The sequence below is a fragment of the Embiotoca jacksoni genome, unplaced genomic scaffold (genome assembly GCF_022577435.1).
Source record: "Embiotoca jacksoni isolate LCO1_2020_lvr unplaced genomic scaffold, fEmbJac1.0.p SCAF_10, whole genome shotgun sequence".
Lineage (NCBI taxonomy): Eukaryota > Metazoa > Chordata > Actinopteri > Embiotocidae > Embiotoca > Embiotoca jacksoni.
In genome coordinates this window covers 239,707-259,351 of record NW_027185230.1, presented here as the reverse complement: position 1 = coordinate 259,351, position 19,645 = coordinate 239,707, and the positions used below count along the sequence as shown (strand labels likewise).

Below are 19,645 nucleotides of genomic sequence, written 5' to 3'. Positions count from 1 at the left end.
GAAAATCCAGTCCCTTGTAAATTTCAGTGTGAACAGTAAGGACTAAAGATCATATCTGAAAAATAAAAATCAGATTTGACTGCTGTGTGAACATAGAGCCAGTTTGTCTCAGATTGAGTCACATGGAGGCCGACAGACAGACGACGGGGAGGACGAGGGTGATCGTCATGTTCTGCCAGAATGACTCAGTCGGTCTGTTGTCTTTGAGCCTACAGCCGCTCTACTGAGGGACCTTCACAAGTTTAGACTCATAACCAGGATAGATGTAACTTCTTCCAAATTCATCACTACTGGTCACATGCTCAAGTGTCTGCTTCAGTTTCTTTGCTCTTTACTACCTGTTATCACTTGCTCTTGTCTGTCTATCTGTACCTGTCTTGATGATTTGTCTGGTGACTCATCACTCTTTTTTAGTTTTACTCAAACTGTTGCAGTGTTTAACAACAGACTGTGGAAGTCTGAAATGTTATATGGGAACATTCTCTTTAAATACTCTCCACGACACATTTTTTATGATGATTTAGGGATTATTTTGTTTGTTTTGTCTGTTTTATTATCAGCATTTTTGTCTAAGATTCAGTATTTGAGCAACTTCCCTGTTGCCTTGCTAAATAAAAGAATATTTGTTTTCTGGTGTGTTGTTCAAAGACAATAACTCAATAACAACAACCACAAATCCAGCCTAAGGATATGGCAGTCTTACTTCTGAGCAATGAAACTAGTCAGGGGGCAGAAAAGTTTATTACATTTGTTCCTTGAATCTGCCCACTGCCAACCTCTATATCCTGACTTCTTCTCTCTGGAAGGCCTGTCCAGTGTGTACTACTGGCATTAAATGATGGACAGATTTTTCCATTTTGAATAGTAGCGGTATGCCTAATCTACGCCAATGAAAGAAACTACAACCCTGCTACTGTCATAGCTCTGAGCAACAGGAGTGTTTGAAGTAAATGCTAATGTAGCAACAAGCTATACTGCTGAATGTTATATGTTGTATTTAGCAGGTAGTGTTTGCCTTGTTAATATGTTAGAATTTATTAAAATAAAATTAAATCGAATAAATTGCCAATATTTCATCAAATAAAATAACATTTCATAAAATAAAGAGTGGTAATCGGTTTGTAGTTTGAAGTATGAACAAACTATCTGGCTAATTAGCCAGCAGGCTCACTTAACAGAGATGTTTAGCCTATTATACGTTGTACTAATATGATAATTTATTATCATGAGATTAACGGCAGAGAAGTTGTTATGGTCAGCTAGTTAAGATTAACGTCATGTCACGTCAGTGTGATGGAGCAGATAGCGAGCCGATCAAGACCCCCAAAATGGCTGCCAGAGGGTGTGTTACAAACATGGATGTAAGTAGAACTAAATACTGGACTTACACTGGGAAAATTTTATGACATATAAAAATGTTTCCAGTTTACAGGTTTGCCTGTGTGCTGTGCCTAATGCACATGCTCATTAGTGTTTGCACCCACAGGTCCCCACTCGGCCTGTGGACTTTACATTGCGATCGTGAAAATTATACTCACTATCATATTCTAGGCACTAGGAGCATTTTACCAAATCTATGGATAAAAATGCATGATAGAAGGAGTAGAAAGAGACAGCCTCCTGTCACCATTTTCATGGGCATCTATTCTAAAATTGTGATCTATGGGAAAATCTTTTTTGGCCAAAGGGTATTTTTTTGTCGCTCTTGTTTTTGCAGTGCAAGTTAAAACTAGTAGAAATGACCAGTAAGGCTGAGTGGCAGTATAAGGCTCTGTAAATAAGGCCAGGGTTCCACCTGAAAGCTTATTTAATGACTTCTCCATCACAGGGTTTGGTGTTTGACGAGAACACAGGAAGGGAAGGACTGTTGAGGTTTGCTGTTCTCAGTGACAAGTTGACCCTTCACCTCCAGCAGCTGCAGAAACAGACAGAGCAGGAGCTCAGCAACATACAAATACAGTGAGTCAATGACATAATGTTTGTTTGGCACAAGGAAGTATTAATGGTATGAGAGTGTGTAAAAAAAACAACCTGTTTAATTCAAAGAGGTTCTTTTCAGGGTCTTCAGGACCCATCAAAAGGGCAAACGCTTGTTGAAGTTGTGTTTCCTTGAAAAAAAAAAATTGACCACTCTCCCTTAAAACTCAAAAATGTTTCAAAATTATTTTTTGTATCTTCATAAAGACACAGAGGTAGTAATCCTATTTATTTAAGACCAAACAGCCTCTGGAGAGTGAAATTTTTTTTGGGGGGGAGCCAGAAGTGACCATATTTGAACGAGCTGGGGAGGATCTGACTCAATCTGACTACGTCCGCCCACCTATAGAATAAACCTGACTGCACCCGAGGCCTGTCAATTTGACTGACAGGCTTGAGTACTTTTTGAGGCTGAAAAAAATAATTAATTATGGAATTATGTTAATGTGGACTGTAAGAACACTTAAAGGAAAGAATTCAGCTAGTAACACCACATTGACTTGTTGAAAAAATGTATTAGTGTATTTCCTGTATTAGATGCAGACTCAAACTATATCCAGTCTGGGTTCTTTTCATTTAAGCGTATTTTCCATATCCTCTGCATTACTAGAAAGTAAAATGCTTGATTGCTCATTTTTAAACTGGACTCTCCTCCTTCTGCAATTATGATCTTGCTGTGCAGCATTTGAACATGTGAGTGGGTGGGATGCAGCTCTGTGTTAGTTAGTAGTGTTTTGTCACAGAGCTGAAACATGGCTGTGGGAGTTTCACTGTATCTCATACCAGCAGCAGGTTCTGCTCCACTGGAGAAAACAACAGGATCCTGCCTGCCTTCCCCCTTATTCACCATGATTGTCAATAGCATTGAACCAAAAAGTAAACTCGCAATGTAGGAGTCTGTGTATGCATCACCCATTTGTCTTTTTTCTGTCTGAGTCTATTAGGTTGATTAAAGAGTAAAGGTGTCTAGACAGCTTGACAATAATCATGATTTGAGTTTTTTATTATCATTGTTTACACTATAAAGTGAACGATATGAAATAATTTTCAGATTTTTTTTTTGTATGTGCGCTGTGTTGAAAGTTAATCTTCAGAAGGTAGTGTTTGGCTGTACTCCTGCCATCAACTGCTCTCACTTCTTGCAGACAAGACAAGCTAAAACACATCTCAGAGTTCAAGGTGTGGCAGCAGACACACACGCAACCACACACACTCACATTATAATGATCATGTTCCAGGAAATCTCCTAATTTCTCAGCAATGTTGGTTCTCAATGCCAAAACTGGTCTGCTCATGTCACAGCTTGGATCAAAGGCTTTATGAGACCAGATGAATTGGTCCTTACCAAACTGGTACATGTCTCCATCAGCCCTGCCCTATATTATGGTACCCATTTCTCATATCCACTTGGCTTACTGGAAGAAGACGTCACTCTACTTTTATGCTGCTGGGGTTTTCCTTGGATCTAAGGGAGACTTATGTGGTAATGTCCAGTGCCAATGCTGGGTTAGGTTTTGTTCAAGCCAAGACTGCAACAATTAGGCACACAGATAAGATAGATAAGTGACTTTTTCTTCTCAGTGGACTTTAACACGCAGCTTTCACACCAAAAAACACTTTGTTCAGTCAGCGTATTTGTTAAAGTGATAATAAAACATTCTAACACAAAATACAAATACAAAATAGTTCTAACATTTTACACAGCGCCCCAACTTTTTTGAAACAAGATTGTAGTCTCAGTTGTCTTCCAAGTGTACTCTGCTGCAGTTTCTTAGAAATGGAAACTTAATCCCAACCAAGCATTAATCTTCACAGTTCTGTTGAAGTTAATGTGGTCTCATTGATTTTTCACGCCACATTTTTGTCTCACAGAGAGAATGAAGAGCATTATGGCCATCCTACAAAGCAGTTAATACAGATATGGGCTACACTTAACATGTAAACAGTCACGTTAGTCATTTTCTTTTTTTTACAATAATTAATTCTCAAGAAATCCCAATAAACTAAACCACAATAACCATTACCTCCCTTCTCATTTTATGTCAAACAAATCCACTAATTTCCTAATTAGAGTATTCATCATTCCATTTTGTAGATTTAAATGATTACTTTTTCCATTAGTCCTACTATTTGCCTATTTGTGGTGTATCTGTTTTTTAAACCATTTTCTGTTATCTACTCAAGTGCTGCTACTCTTAAAGTTCTCATGAGATACCTCATCAATCTGAGGTTTTCTACCCTATAATAATTGCTGCCGACCCAAAAAGAGACTATACTGAAATAAGGTAACCATGATTGTACTTAAACAACAAAACAACTGTTTCTTCCTACGCCCCTGTAGGTTATGAAAGTTCGAGTTTTGTAACTTTTGGAATTCGGAAATGGTTAAAATCAGTTCCACTTTCCTGCTTTACTACAGCAAAATTGAAACCATCATTACATCCACTTCCTGTCATTGCCAGAATGTTGTTGGACAAATACTGTCTAGTGGAAGTGAGTGTATTTACTCTCCAAATCCAACAAAAGCCCTCATTTGCATAATATGCTCTTGTTCATTTAGAGCGCATACATGTGCAGCTAAAAGGCATTTCAGAGTGCACTTCAATCTTCACAGACCACTGTTATTTAAAATATATACTGATAAAAAAAACAAAAAACATGTTTGGCCTGCAAAGCATAGCCTTGTTGACTTCCACTGCAGTTTGCTGCTGGAAAAAATAAAGGCATCTTTTTTATTGTCACTATTTTTTTCTGTTGTATGGCTGTAATTAGACTAGCCAATCACAGCCCATCATGAAAAGACTATGTTAATATTCGAGTTAATGTGGTTTTCCAACCTTTTCTTGGTTAGGGTTAGGACAAGATCAAAGTTTGGGTTGTAATAACTTATTTGACATAATTTCAAAGAAATACATTCATGGACTTGAACATCGGTGGTTATAGTGCCGACCGCTAAGGGCACCTCGGGTTATCTCTCTGACAAAATGGCCGTATTTGGCATAGTGGGAATGAGGCTGGATTTGTTCTTTTGTTTGAACCTCACATGCCTCATTTAACAGAAATGTTCTAATGGCTGCCAGATATGGCTCCATTTAAATTTAATGTGATGGAGTGAATGACTGGAAATATTCCCTTGCTCCATTAAGATTTTAAGGCGTGTTTGGAGGTGTGTTTTCCTTGATCGACAGATACTCGTAGTGTTTGCTGTTTGCTAATGGTAGCGTACCTCCGTTTTACTCATTTGTCCAAATTGTCTTTGGTGAAAAGTGGCAACCTCTACGTTGATGTCATTTTTGAACCAACTGGAGTACGATGATGGCGGAACGACTTGATGCTCATATTGTGTGGTGAAATCTCAAGTGGTTTCAGAGCTATTTCTTTTTTCAGTCAACAACCTCCTGAGTTGTTTCTTTAAGCTCTGCTTTATTTGTCAGTGAGCAGCCTGAACCCTGCTCTCTCGCTGTGGGTAAATTGAATCAAAAACAAACTGCTGATATACAGAAACAGCACACCAAATATTTAAACTCCTGCCTTCATTATGGCTGACATTCCTGTCGTGTTTACCTCCCTACTTTCTCAGAAATCTATTGTGCGAATAAACTTTGTATTTCCATAACTGGAAGCATAAAGAGCAGCAGGGTGGCCCGGTTGTTTTAGAGGCAGTCAAAAAAAACAGGAAGCCATAATGATTCTCTGATAACAAGTGTCCATCCTGTCCTGTCGATATGCCATTCACCTTTGAAATAGTTACGATAGGAAGATCTTAAAAGGGCCGGTTCACTCAAATTACATAGGGAAAAAAAAAAAATTCTTCTCATTTCCCTTTAAAAATACCGATATCACTTTTTACAGCAGAAAGGCATTCTAATGTCAAATTATTCCGTGTAACCGACACTTTTTAAAAAGAGAGAGAGTTTGTTTGATTCCTCTAATTGTATAATTTTATTGATTATGTGTTCTTTCCAAAAATCTTTGAAAACAGTGTATCACTGTATTATTTGGATGAACTAATCCTTTAATAAGAAGCATACAGAACAGCAGCAAAATAAAAAAAATAATGTATTTGAATTTACAGTTTTACGAACAAAAGTATCTCAAAACAAATTTCAACTTTGGATCTGCTTCATTTAAATACTACAAGCCAAACTTTATTGTCAGCAGGGGATGATGGACAGAAGGCTCACACAGTATAAATCAGCACAGGCATGTAGGAATAGATGAAGCCTGGTTGTGAGAGATTATATTTGTTGTTTTGAGCTGTATTTTCCCATAGATAAGAGTGAAACTGTCTGTAGTCTGGTTACGCAAGGAGAGTGCAGCATGTTGCCAAGACACAGGCATACTGGCAGTTGGGAAAATACCCAGCTGAACTTTGTCAACCACACTCCTCGTCTTCATGTTCTTCATCTGTTCATATCTTCGAATATCTTCTGATAGCAACAATTAAAGGAATCAACAAGTTGGAAAAGCTCACACTCCTCATTGATTTATCCCATTTAATCTGACTCTTCTGAATCTTTTGGTACAATTGTCAGAGATCACAGTGATCAGAGAACTGCTCATGATCATTTATTGAGCAGTAGGTCTTTGAACATGTGCGCCGGGGAGAAGCCTGCTGTCAAGGTGTCCCTGAGCAACACACTGAAACTTAAACTGCTGCTTTAGCTTCTCAGCAGTCTCCAACTGCAGTTAAACATTAGAGTGAAATCATGTGAATTTAGGACAGAGGATCTTATGTTTTGTCAATTTATCCCTGGATGTGCCTCATGTTGTAAAACTGCCCAAAAACTTTCTAAAACTGAGTTGATGAGTTGAGTCAGAGGCGACATGGTCAACTTGCTTGAGTTGAGCTGAAATGTGTCAGTGCAAACTGCTACAACCTTTCCCTGGAGCTTTTAAAACACTTCCCCGTCTGTGAATCTTTGATCTGAACTGTTTTTTCTGATGACAACTGAAGAACTTTGATCTATTGGTGAACACTCTGAGATGTGGTTAAAAGCTCTGGAGAAAAGCTAGAAAATGGACCGTGTATTGAACATGCTTCAGGCTACCCAACGGAAGAAGTAGTCTTCATGTTTGGGTGACTATTACTGCTACATTTGCATAAGCTCCCTGTGTATTGAAGCCCTTATGGGTGGTTACATATTCTCAACCCTCTTGTTTGCTCGTTATATTTTTGCCATTTTTAGCACAACTAAAAATGCAACTCTTGCAAGTAAATCACCATCATTGTCATCATTCATGTTTTAAGACACTACAAATTCTATTCAGCTACAGTATGTAAAAAGCCTGACAAGACAATCCAGTTGTTATGGTGTAAACTGGCAGGTTTCAGAATACTGCAGACTGGAGAATTGCGTAGCTGCTAGTTTCAAATAATCTTGTTGCAAATCTTTGGTCTGAACTGGTCCGAAGACATAAAGAATGGAAAAAGAGGTCGTTTATATGTACAATATACTGTAGTATCAACAACTGCTCGTTGTCCATGATAACTAAGCAAACATGAGCAAAGTCCATCTGCTGCTTTAAAAGTTCTGAAAAAAGCTACGAAGAGAATCTTGAGTTGTTGTTGTTTTTTTAATATTGAGCTTCGAAAGCATTTGGCTCTGACCAGACATGTTGCACTATGCAGTCTTTAATTTTTCTGTCTGTTTTGTGTTTTCTTTTGTTATTATTTCTTTTGCTTTCTATTTCACTTTTGTTTTTAATTTTTTTTCTTCCTTCTTTTACTTTCTTTTCTTTTTGTTCTCTTTCTGTTGTAAAAAAAAGACTGATGTCTGTTTTTCAGAGTTAGACTCTAGTCTAAATATGGCTAAATATGATTTTTTATTTTCTTCACTCCTTTCCATGTCAGTATCTTTCCTTCCTCTGCTGCCCTCCTCCTCCTTATTATCCCATCAAAACATTTTTATTTCATCCTGAGAGGAATGCATTTCTCATCCTTTCTCCGCCTTATTTTTCTGTCCACTTTCATCGCTGATACTCCCCTTTTTTTGAATTATCCTTCCATAACAGGAAAGCAAACACAATCTTCTGGCCTTTTTTTTTTAATCAACTAATCCTTAGTCTGAACCACATTAGTTGAATAAACACTCCGACACTGCAAGGATCTTTAGTTCACAATGATGATGACGGTTTTGCTGCCCCTCACATAAGTTATCAGGATTGTTGTTGAAATGAATTCACTATCAACCCAGTGAAATCGCTTCAGCTTTGAAACTGTATCTTTTGTTTACACCTGCAAACGGTTTTATTTGTAAATGTAAATATACGTCATAATTCTAACGCAGTGTGAAGTAGACGTAGAGTCCTGAATTTACATTCATGATCATTTACATAGGGCTTAATGGCATCACCTTTGTCCATGATAGAAACACTTTCTCGAGTGAATTTTATCCATCATTTGAATTCTGTTGTTGTGTTAGAAATACATACACACTCACACTTCCACAGTATATAGATCCTGGATATGCCCGACACAGTGAAAATGATATGTGACAAGCTGCAAGTAGTTAGATACATTAATGTAAAAAAGAAATATATAATAAATAACACCCACACATTTTTCACCTGCAATTATGGATTGAAATGTGTTTGTCACATACGTTCACGTAATTATGGAGCCCTATTCACACTTTTCTATACGTAAGCACCTAATCAGAACACACTGACAGCTGGCAGAGTATGTGTTTGCATGTGTGTCAGAGAGAGAAGGATTTGACACATTGTTGCAATGAGGTACAGTGTATGCCTGTTTACATGTTCACGTTAATGTGTGTACATGTGAGCACAGTATGTTATTCTTATACACACATATATTCATTGGTAATTACTGTCTTTTGTCCGGGATGGATGATGTTTTTCATCGCTCATCTCCCACACACACACACACACACACACAACTGCAGTTTTTCAATGAAGTTATTGGATTGATCAGTTGTGATTGACATATGACAGAGTTGCTCATTTGCATAAACTTCACATACATGTATTTCTCTTAAAATGTATATTTCTTGTAAACACTGAATGGAAGGCGGTAGCTTTTTTTTTTAGTTTAAGTTGAAATACCGGACATTTTCCAACAGAATAGAACTACAGAAGGCTACACTGGTTGCAATGGCACTCTGTAATTATGCAGGTTAATGGCCTCTTAATTTCAGTCCAAACCTGTTAATGTTGTCGGTGTTTTAACAAAAAAAGAAAAAGAAACTAAATGATAAGAATAAGATGATGACAGAAACAAGGGGACAAATTGCAGGAAATTGGTTTGATGCATGAATCTATCAAAAAGATGAGATTTGAAAAATGTAATCAGCTCTAATAACCACCTGATAAACCATCAAATTCATCAGGCCAGTGACCCCAACTTTTTTCCTCAGTGACCTCCTCTATGTCATTGAGTAAACTGACAACCCCTGACAAAGTGAAATATTTTAGATATTTGACAACTGGCACAAATTGGATATTTTATATAATATTTGTTGTATAACGATATCAGACTGGAACAACTGATAAACTGTAAATAGTGAACACAATACCTGCAGAAGGTTTGTGTAAAATGAGTAATCTGTATGAATATTGCATCAGTAACATTTTGGTACATTTGTTATACAATTGAATTGCTTTAAAAAAAAAAATTATCATTATTGACAATCTTATATGGATAATAGGCTTCATTTGGTTTTTTTTAACAACTGATTGTTTTAACTTTACTTTTGAAATACATGATGAGGCTGTTTAGCAGAGTGACAGCTCTATTATATTTTACGTCTTAAATAATAATCTAATCTTTAGATATACCAATTCTATATATTTTTACTCAGATAACCATGAAATGTAGATATAGACCTATTGTATATATTTGTTTTTAAGTTGAAGTTAAAAGTTGAATTATACCCTTTAAAGTTAAGAAGGGGTGACGCAGTGCTGCAGTGATTAGCACTGGAGCCTCACAACTACTAGGTTCTGGGTTCAATCCTGGCCTGCAGCCTTTCTCATTGGATTTTGCATGTTCTCCCTGTGCCTGCGTGGGTTCTCTCCAGGTACTCCGGCTTCCTCCCAACGTCCAAAGACATGCATGTCAGGTTAATTGGTGATTCTACAAATTGCCCTTATTGTCTCTATGTGTTGGCCCTGTGATAGGCTGGCAACCTCTCCAGGGTGTACCCTGTGTGATCTGGCCTAGGTTCCAGTCCACTGTGACCCTGTTCATATAATGGAGGGATGGAAATTCAAGAATGCTTCATAACAACAGGTTTACTGCGTAGCACTTCCATTACAAAGCTGAGATGGCTTGGCAATGCTGTCAGGATCAAGGGAATGTGTTATGTGTTGATAATATATAGTGCTTTATGATGATTTTTACAATCTTTTAACGCTAGAACTGGACTGCAGTCCGTTGTGCCTTAAATACATTTTGGAAACCAATGGTAATTCAATTATTGTAATGAAACAAAATTATCCTAATTTGAGTTAAGTTTAGAAGAAAAAGAAGTCCGGTCAAAAACAGAGTTATGTAGCCTCAGATAGCAAGAAAAGACAACATTAAAGCTACATTGCTTGATAAATATGACAAAACTGCTGAAGTGATAGGGCATTTGCTTCATCAGTGTTTCAAACATCCTTTCTGTTTCTTCCAGCATTACACAGTGGATGTAAATTAAAGATTACAGTTGTCTTTTAGGTTGTACCTCAGATTTCTGTCCTTCTCCCAACAGCTCTCAGAACACTCAGACAAGTCAGTAGGCCTTCTTGAAAACCTCATTAACACAACATCAACATCTTTCCCTGAGGGCCTTTGTGTTTTTGTGCTGCTGTTTGTGTCGTTTCTGCTAATTTGTCTTTTTCTACATGTTGATTCTTCGCTTAGCTCATCAAAGGCTTCTCAGATGAGCCTCCTCTTCATCCTCACAAACAAAACACTTCTCTTATTACCTGCTCTTCTGACACTCATACAGAGAGTTTGTGCCTCCCAGTGGACAGATGATTAATTACACTCCTGTGTCGCAATACATAAATTTTGCCCTGAAGACTCAATACATGTTAATATTTAAGTCAGATATGGTCTTCATCAATGAATACTCTCAATAACTAATACTCAGACTGCTAATATAATGACTACTACTACAATTATTGTTGTACTCTGGATTTCTAATGAAAATGATAAAGAAAAAGCACATTATCATTAGCTGCCTTTTCCAGACTCAATGCAAATAGAACGTGCAGAGAAAGGATGAAGTTAGCGACACTCAAATCTTCTTTAAAAGTCCTTTTTTAAAGTAACTTTTTACAATCTTTTTTTTTTTTTTTTTTTTTTACAGTTTTTTAACAATCTTTACGTCATTAGGTAGCGACAGATATAATGAAGACGGGAACAAAAATACATACAACAACAGTAAGAAACAATAAAAGGCATGAAGATAAGAGGGAAGAGCTGAGAGGGTCCCAAAGACTTTATCAGGGGTAACACAGAAAAGGAAATCAGGGAGGACGGGGTCTAAACATGAAATTTGTTAATAGAGTTAATAATGTGTTTTTAGAGGTCCTGACAGCTAAGTATAATAAATGCTTTAGTAGAACAGATTTTGAGTAATTCTAAACAAGAAGTTATGTATGACTCGACTATATCTACTGGTAGTTGCAGTTCCGCTGCTAGGACTGTTATATCTACTCCTAGCAATACTACCAATACTGCTGCTGCTTTACACTGACTAACATCAGTGGTAGCACCACAGCCACTATTCCTTAATGATGCTCCTACAACTGTAGTTCTACTACTGGTGTTAGACCCCTACAGCTGCAATATGTGGTGCTGCTGGACTTGAACACCATATTGCTTCTGCTACTTAATATGTACTTACCAGTAGAGGGAAGGAACAAATTACATTTACTCATGACTGCACTTAAGAACATTTTTGAGGTACTTGTACTTGAGCATAACTTGAGCTTGTGCTGCTACTGCAGCAAATACCACCTCTAATGCAATTGCGAGTACTCTGACCACTACCGCTACTAGTGCTTCTAGCAGTGTAATACTTCTGCTGCTGGGACTGTTTATGGACTACTTGTGTACAATGTTATACCTAGTTTTAAATTGATATTAGTTTAAAACAGCTAATGATAGTTAATTGTAGAATGTAACTGATGTAGAGATGTCTTGTACATGGTAATGTGACTCATGCTGTATTCACGGTCTCATGGTTGCTGGTGCAGCTGAATGTGGTTTTGAATATTTGGCTGCTGTCAACTTCAACAGGAAACAATAATCACAAAATCTGCATCAGCTGTTCAGCTCTGTGTATATCTATGAAAACATTTGCTGCGTTTGGATTGTCTCCTTGCGCACGGCCCGGTGTGCTATATATTGAAAAAAAAAAAATCTATTTGGATTGGCTGTGTGTCCACTATGTAGTTTGCTATGTAGTGGACAAGTAGACAGTCCGAACCAACACAGGGGCTATGTGTTTATTGAAGGAAAGAAGGATCTGGCAATGAGAAGAGAAGGTTAATGGTTATAAGCTGATTCAGCCATTTAAAAGTGCCAGTGAAAATGAGGTGCAGTAGCTGTCAGCAGTGTTTTTGCAGGTAAATCTCTCAGCAAACAGAACAGAGACGTTCATCCTGCCTCAGCCTTTTTACTGAATACAGAAACTGCTCAGGTTGTGTTCAGGTGAAACAAATTAAATAGCAGCACCTTCCACAAAAACTACAGCAGACTATCATGCATGTTTGCATTATTTTTGTATGAATTATTGTTTACTGATATTGTCTCTCTTTTTAAGCTTGTTTATTTGTCTGCATTAACGACAGGCATTTCCTATCCAGATATACAGTATGCATATAAGATATTTTTTGTACAATTAGATAATATGTTTTACCATTTTTTTCTCCTGTGAAATCAACAATGTTTGCAGTATTGTTTTTTTTGTTGTTGTTGTTGTTTTTTAACTATAAGTGTAGTGTGGGAAATAAAACAAATGTATTATGTGAGTTGATAATCAAAATTTTCAGACACGTTGTCTGTGAAACCACACTGTGAATTCAACTCTGAGACCTCAGGTGAGAGTTTACATCTTTTCTGTGGACTGAACGTTTCTGTATTTGTGTGCCAGACTTTTTCAGATTGAAAGCCGCCAGCAGCTGCTGACCACTGAGCTGTTTGATCTTCAGGAGACAAAGAAACAGACAGAAAAAGAGCTCAAGAGGAGTTCCTGCCTCCAGAGGTCCGCCGTAAGTGACCACAGCCGAAAACTGATACCACACACACTGGGACAATGGGTGACTAAGTGACTAAGATAATAATGCTGCTACTGCAAATAATAATAACTATTAATATTATGTTCATATTTTGTATCTATATACAGGAGTTTTCTTAGTAAATATACACACAAACAATCATGTCAATGCAAATAAAAGTATGATAAACTTGAGTATCAAATAATAGAGACACAATTTTAGGCATGCTGTAAAAATAATAAAAAATATGTTTAAAATGCATAAAATCAGATCAAAAACGATCATCTAAAAAATGCAATATTTTAAAAAGTGGACCTTTGCTACCTTTCTATTGAGTTTATTATTCCACCTGATAGAAGAGTCACAGTCAAATGCAAACGTGTTGCAAATTACCATTTGTGTGTTCATTCCGACACCTGTCAGCTGATCATAACAGTAATACCATTGCCTTTGAGTAAATATATTGATCGGAAACCACATTTTGTAGTTTTGACAGAATAATCTGAAATCAATGTAACTTAAAACCTTTTTTAACCTTTTTTTTTGTCAGGACAGCATGTCCCAGCCTTTATTAGCTGATTAAGCATGGGAAATGTGGTTGAATGCTGTGAGTTCAATTCACATCCTTTTGTTTCACATATAATGCAAATCCCAAGGTGAAAAATGAGCTTCTATGCGCAGGCATGCAGCATATTACAAGATTACTGATGAGACTACTATTGACAATTGCTCATAGATTAAGGCAGGAAAAGACACAATACAAAAACAACAGTCTCAGTGGAGGAATCCTCAAAGCAGCTCCTTCTACGCCGGTTAGTAAAAATGTTTTATTTTCCATCGTAGTTTCAACTGTGTGCTTGTCGGGATCTTCAGGCCTCCATCGCTGAGCACTTGATCCAGTCTGAGAGGCTGGTCTTCCAGGGGGAGGCACTGAGCACGCTCCGTAACCTGCTGATCCAAGACCTGCAAAGGTACCAGGAAGAGACGCAGAGACTGACCTGTTTCACTCAGAAAATACTGAGGAAAGCCCACAGGTACTCAGCTCTTCTTTTTCTGACAATAAATAATTGTTTGGTTTAATATTGATTGATTTAATTGATCAACAACCTGGCAGAGTTGTTGAGATCAGTCAGTGTCTTAAAGGCAAAAACTGAGCTTGACTATCCTACCTTGATGTTTTCTGACAGGTCAGAGAGAGAGGAAAGCTTCAGCAGCAGACCAACTGAAAACAGCATGCAGGGGAAGAACGAGACGGAACAAGACAACAACATGGTAAAGTAAACATCTAAACTCCTCTGTAATTCACCGTCCTGACTCTCGTTGGGTTGTTTTTAGAGGTGAATTCTGGTTTTATCTTTTTGGAACAATCAAACCATCTAAATAGCTAACCAACAGTAGTTGTTGTTTGTTTGTTAATCAGTCTTTGGGCCTATCAGTGATCTGTAAACTAACAACACATGGTTTGGTTCTCCTGTGTACGTCCTACAAAGAAATAAAAGCCACGGTTGTTTTTTATTTCCCTTCGGTGTCTGCTTGATCGCCAGCGCTGTCATGTCCCTCTCTGTTTTAGCCAACTTTCCATAGTAACGCTACTCTCACATATTTTAATGCACCCCTGTCTCCTACAAATTATGATCATATGCTACTATAAAGTGGCTTCCCAATTGCATTGAGGAGGTAAAAGTAAATTGCTGCTGTAAATGATTAATATGAGTGTCATTTAACTAGGAGAGATCAGGGCTGTTTGCCGAGGCTGTAATGCTTTATATGCCTGTTCAAGTAACGAAGCATCATCACAGACAAATAACTCTTTTAGAAGTTCATGTGGAAATGTTGCAGAATTTACTGTTGCAATGATGTGATGCATTGTTTGAGTTCTTTCTGAAAGTAGGTTAACCAGGTCTGATGTTCCTAATCTTTCATAGACTCCAAAACCACTGCTGAAAAAACTCTGCATTAGTCAATCATTGCACAGATTTGCTCTCAAGTCTGCTCTGAGGTCTGCAGATCTGACTGCTCTTTTATGGTGAATGTGGGGTTGACTTTCAGCACTTTGTGCAGAATTTTCCCTTCCATGTTGGTAAAATGATAGACAGAGCAGTACAAAAGTTGCTCAGCAAAATAGCTATTAAATTAAGGAGGCATTACGAAATATCATTGCAACTTTCTTTGTGGCATGCTTGCATCCCGAACCAGAAATCAATAACAACTCCATCATTTACTTGTAAATGTCAATTGAAATGACAACTATTTCGGAACTATATACCAGTTGAAGAAGTAAAACTTGATTAAAAACAGCTTTAGGCTCAGACATAGATATGATCACTAAAGTCACTTTGATACACACAAAACTGAAAAGATCCAGCTGAAGTCCTTGGTATATTTTGAGATATGAATACAAAAAAATGCATCCGAATTCATTTCATCACCTTTTGAATAGAAGCACAATTATGCTGTTTGTCACCTCACCTCAGATGGTTTCATTACTTTTTAAAATTCTTAAGAGATAAAACTCTCCATTATTTCAAGTGAACTTGGCAGAAATAAGCAGACAAACAACTGCAGTAGAAGCTAATGTAGCTGTGAACAAAGATAACCAACACTGTGTCTTCGTTTACCCGTGTGTGTGTGTGTGTGTGTGTGTGTGTGTGTGTGTGTGTGTGTGTGTGTGTGTGTGTGTGTGTGTGTGTGTGTGTGTGTGTGTGTGTGTGGTGTGTCTGGCATTTGTCCAGATGTTGTCAGTCTTTCTCAGACAGTCAGAGTAGAGACAGTGGAAACATCTGCTTGCTCATCTGGCTCTGTCTGTCACACACACAGATGCAGACCTACTCATCACACACACACACACACACACACACACACACACACACACACACACACACACACACACACACACACACACACACACACATCTTTCCCTAAAAAAACAGCCCATAATAAACTGACACAGTTGTGACAGGAAACGATGAGGGAAGAAACCTGGTTTGGAGTCTTATTATAACAGGAAACCTGTCAAAGTGTCACCACAGTTTAACTCGTGAAGCTTAAACACAAACAGCAGACAGGCTGCCTGCCAACATGCTACAACTCCTGCTCACGTATACAACATTCATCAGGCTCATCGCTTTCGGTTTTTACAGATCTTCATGAAAAATACCAGATTTCTTTTTACAATTGCCCAAAATGTCTATAAAACAGCACCATTATCTGAGGCACAGCAAACCAAATATCCCACAAACTGTCGGTCACCTGTATTTATATATCTAGAAACACTGTTTTTGTCAACAGACCTTCATCATCAGCTATTTTTAACTCCATCTGTTCCCATTCAAAAAAAGACAGATGTGTTCATCTTTTAGGGTTTCGCAAAAGGGACACATTTGTGATCTGCCACCTACACCCTTTTTGCATCTGCAAAGGGCAAACACGGACAGACAGAGACACACACACACACACACACACACACACACACACACACCAGCAGCAAATAATGCATCAATGCCTGTAAGGATTATTGTCTGTGTGAGTATATAAGCAATTTCATAACATTCATGTTGTAAAAATAACAGCGTCAATGTTTTTTTTTTTATTATTATGAATTTTTGGGGGTGGGGGGTTTCAAGTTCAAAAACATATTTAGGATTAGAGAAATAAACAGTTTATGTCAAAACTGTTTTTTTTGTTTAAGTTAAAGAAAAACTACTTAATAGGAGATGCAGTCATGATAAGAGAAACCAGTTTTGACTGTTGAGAGGAAACAAGATACCAACAGCATTTTTCAGGGTAAAACTCTGACTTTTTATTAACTGTAAATTTTGTTGATGGCTTCGTAACAACGACAACACTCTTTCGTCCTTTTCCAGTCATAAATCCTTCAGCGAATTGTAACATACCGACATAAAGATATGGCATGTGTCTTCTTGAGAAGATAGTCTCTATACCTTCACAACAATAAACTTGTATATAAGAGGTGCAGGCTTTCTGCTACAGCAGGTATCTGGTGACGCAACACATTGCAAGGACATGAATATGTCACTTCCTGTATTGTTTATGAACTTAATGTAGACTTTATGTAAACTGTTCAATCTGACACCAGTGCTGTTTTCTGGAAAGTGTCTCCTTTATCAATATACACGTGCTGCCCTGATTAGAACAACTTTTATTCGTCCCTTTATTTGTGCACTACTTATTACTGACATAACTACTTTGACATTACATTGTGTCCTGTGGTCTATTGTGATTTCACCAGGGCACCTTCAGGTGTTGTCCTTGGTCATTGTTGTTTGTGAATGGTGAACAGAAAAAACATTATTCTTGAAGGTTGATATACTGAAACCAGTTATTATTTGCGCCAAATTGTAATCTGCAAGAGTTTGACCAAAATGTACACCTGTCACCGTGTGACTGGTTTAATGTCCCCCCAGCTGAAGTCTGTGGGAATGTGGATTTAAAGGGAAATAGGTCAGCTCACTGCAAAACTGGATTTTACAGCTGACAGATGTTACAGAATTTGGCTTGTGGCATGTTTTTAACCCTGATCTCCAAAATGATTCGTTGATAAAGCAAAAGGCAAATGTTTTCGTGCGGTTTCTGTTTGTGCCGTGGTTCTCGGTGGACCTCGAGGGTCAGGGGATTCAAACCCTCGACATCTTCAACCTTCTGTCTCACACTTTGCCCTGCCCTAAACAAACCACTGAGAGGCTCAGTAACCTTTTTGTCCGATTATTTCTGCTTAATCTGTCACAAAATGGATTTGTATAATCACACATAATTTTGATGAGATGTAAAATCTAATAAATTTAGATTTGATTGAATAAAGAGGTTTTTGTAGATACAGTGATCCATCCCAGATTTGTGATTTTTATTTTGGACCTATATATGTAGACACATGCCTACATGTAATCTCATACACACACACATATATAAACACACACACACACACAGACATATACACACACACACACACACACACACAGAGAGATACAGACACACATATACACACGCACAGAGCCAGTGTGGGATTTACTGTGCAGTCTATTGAATGTGAGGTCTCTAACTCTGTTTTTTCTATCATACAGTATATGTGACGTGTGTGTGTGTGTGTGTGTGTGTGTGTGTGTGTGTGTGTGCGTGCGTGCGTGCGTGCGTGCGTGCGTGCGTGCGTGCGTGCGTGTGTGTGTGTCTAAGAGCTGAAGCACAGAGCGTGGATTTTTTTTTTTTTATGGTGGCATGAGTGCGGTGGGTTTGCATGGTCAAGAATAATAAATATATAGTAAATATATTGTTGAAATAAAATTTACGTACTAAAGGTCTTGTACCAGTTTGAATCATATACAACATGTTTTTTACAAACCTATAAATTCAGTTTTGAACCTTTCTCTTAAAATTGTTTGACTATATAATATGTTTTGGCCTTTAAAATCCCCACAAAAGTGCAAAATAAAACAATCTTTCGTTCATGTAGTATTGAATAAGCTACTGACACTTAAATGTGTATGTTTTGTTAAACCAGGCATCTGTTAGTGTATTTTTGACAGGGGCAGCTAAGATTATCAAAACACACAAATATCTCCAAAAAGTAAAAAAAAAATAAGTCTCCAAAGGTTGGATCAGGTGCAGTAAGTCATCAGTGGAGGGCATCTGGGCTGTAAAACAGATCAAACCTCTGCAGCACTTCATTCTCATGGGGAACTTTTGGAAGAATTTGTTTTGTAAAGAGAACACTGCTTATGATCAATAAACTACTGTGTATAGTTTTAAAATTTTAATTCCCAAGGTTTCTAATTCTAAGGTTTTCACATTTCCTTTTACTTGAGCAGCATTTTCCACTGTTGCTTTGTGCTTTCTTTACACTACGTCCCTCAATAGGTTTTACATTTTTCTTACCAGATTACTACTAGATTATTTAAACGGCCTTCTCGCTTACAACACACCCAGTGATGCACATGGTGGGGAAGGAATCATATTGGTGGTCATGTGTAGCTGAACTTGTGGCAGTGAGCAAACATAACATTGTAGGCACATACTAGTTGTAAAACAGGTAGAGCAGGGGTGCTGAGTGTGAGTATTGAAGGGAGCAGTTCTGGGATGCCAGGAGAGGGGCGGGGTTGGGGGGTGCCCACCTGATAACTCAGTGAGATACTGCACAGACTTACCTTGTTGCTTAGGCTTTATACTAGGCAGTGTCTGACTTGGGTGTATGAGCAATGCATTCATAGTTTTAGCATAGCATCCTGTGAATTAGTGAGGTATTTGGTAGGTGAAGACAGGTAGTACTATTGAGTCAGTCGACCCTTCCGATGTTACTCCGCATTAATGTGGCACTATGTGTACGTTAAAACAAACACCTGAGCTCCCTGTTTTATTCCCACATTAAATGTCCAGGATTTGTAAAAAATATTCCGGTTAAAGAGGTAAACAAAGTGTAAGAACC

At 37.8% G+C, this 19,645-nt stretch overlaps 1 protein-coding gene across 2 annotated transcripts in view; it reads left to right on the top strand.

The window, feature by feature from the left end:
- Positions 1–19,645, top strand: part of LOC138205035 (myosin heavy chain, embryonic smooth muscle isoform) — a 67,063-nt gene that overhangs the window by 22,736 nt on the left and 24,682 nt on the right. The window contains exons 3-6 of one of the 2 annotated variants that reach the window (XM_069160677.1): positions 1,829–1,959; positions 13,089–13,206; positions 14,056–14,246; positions 14,400–14,484. In XM_069160677.1, the coding sequence (XP_069016778.1) occupies positions 14,446–14,484 (39 nt within the window). In that variant the 5' untranslated portion in view covers positions 1,829–1,959; positions 13,089–13,206; positions 14,056–14,246; positions 14,400–14,445. The remainder of the gene's footprint in view (positions 1–1,828; positions 1,960–13,088; positions 13,207–14,055; positions 14,247–14,399; positions 14,485–19,645) is intronic. The other variant, XM_069160686.1, reaches the window with a different exon arrangement.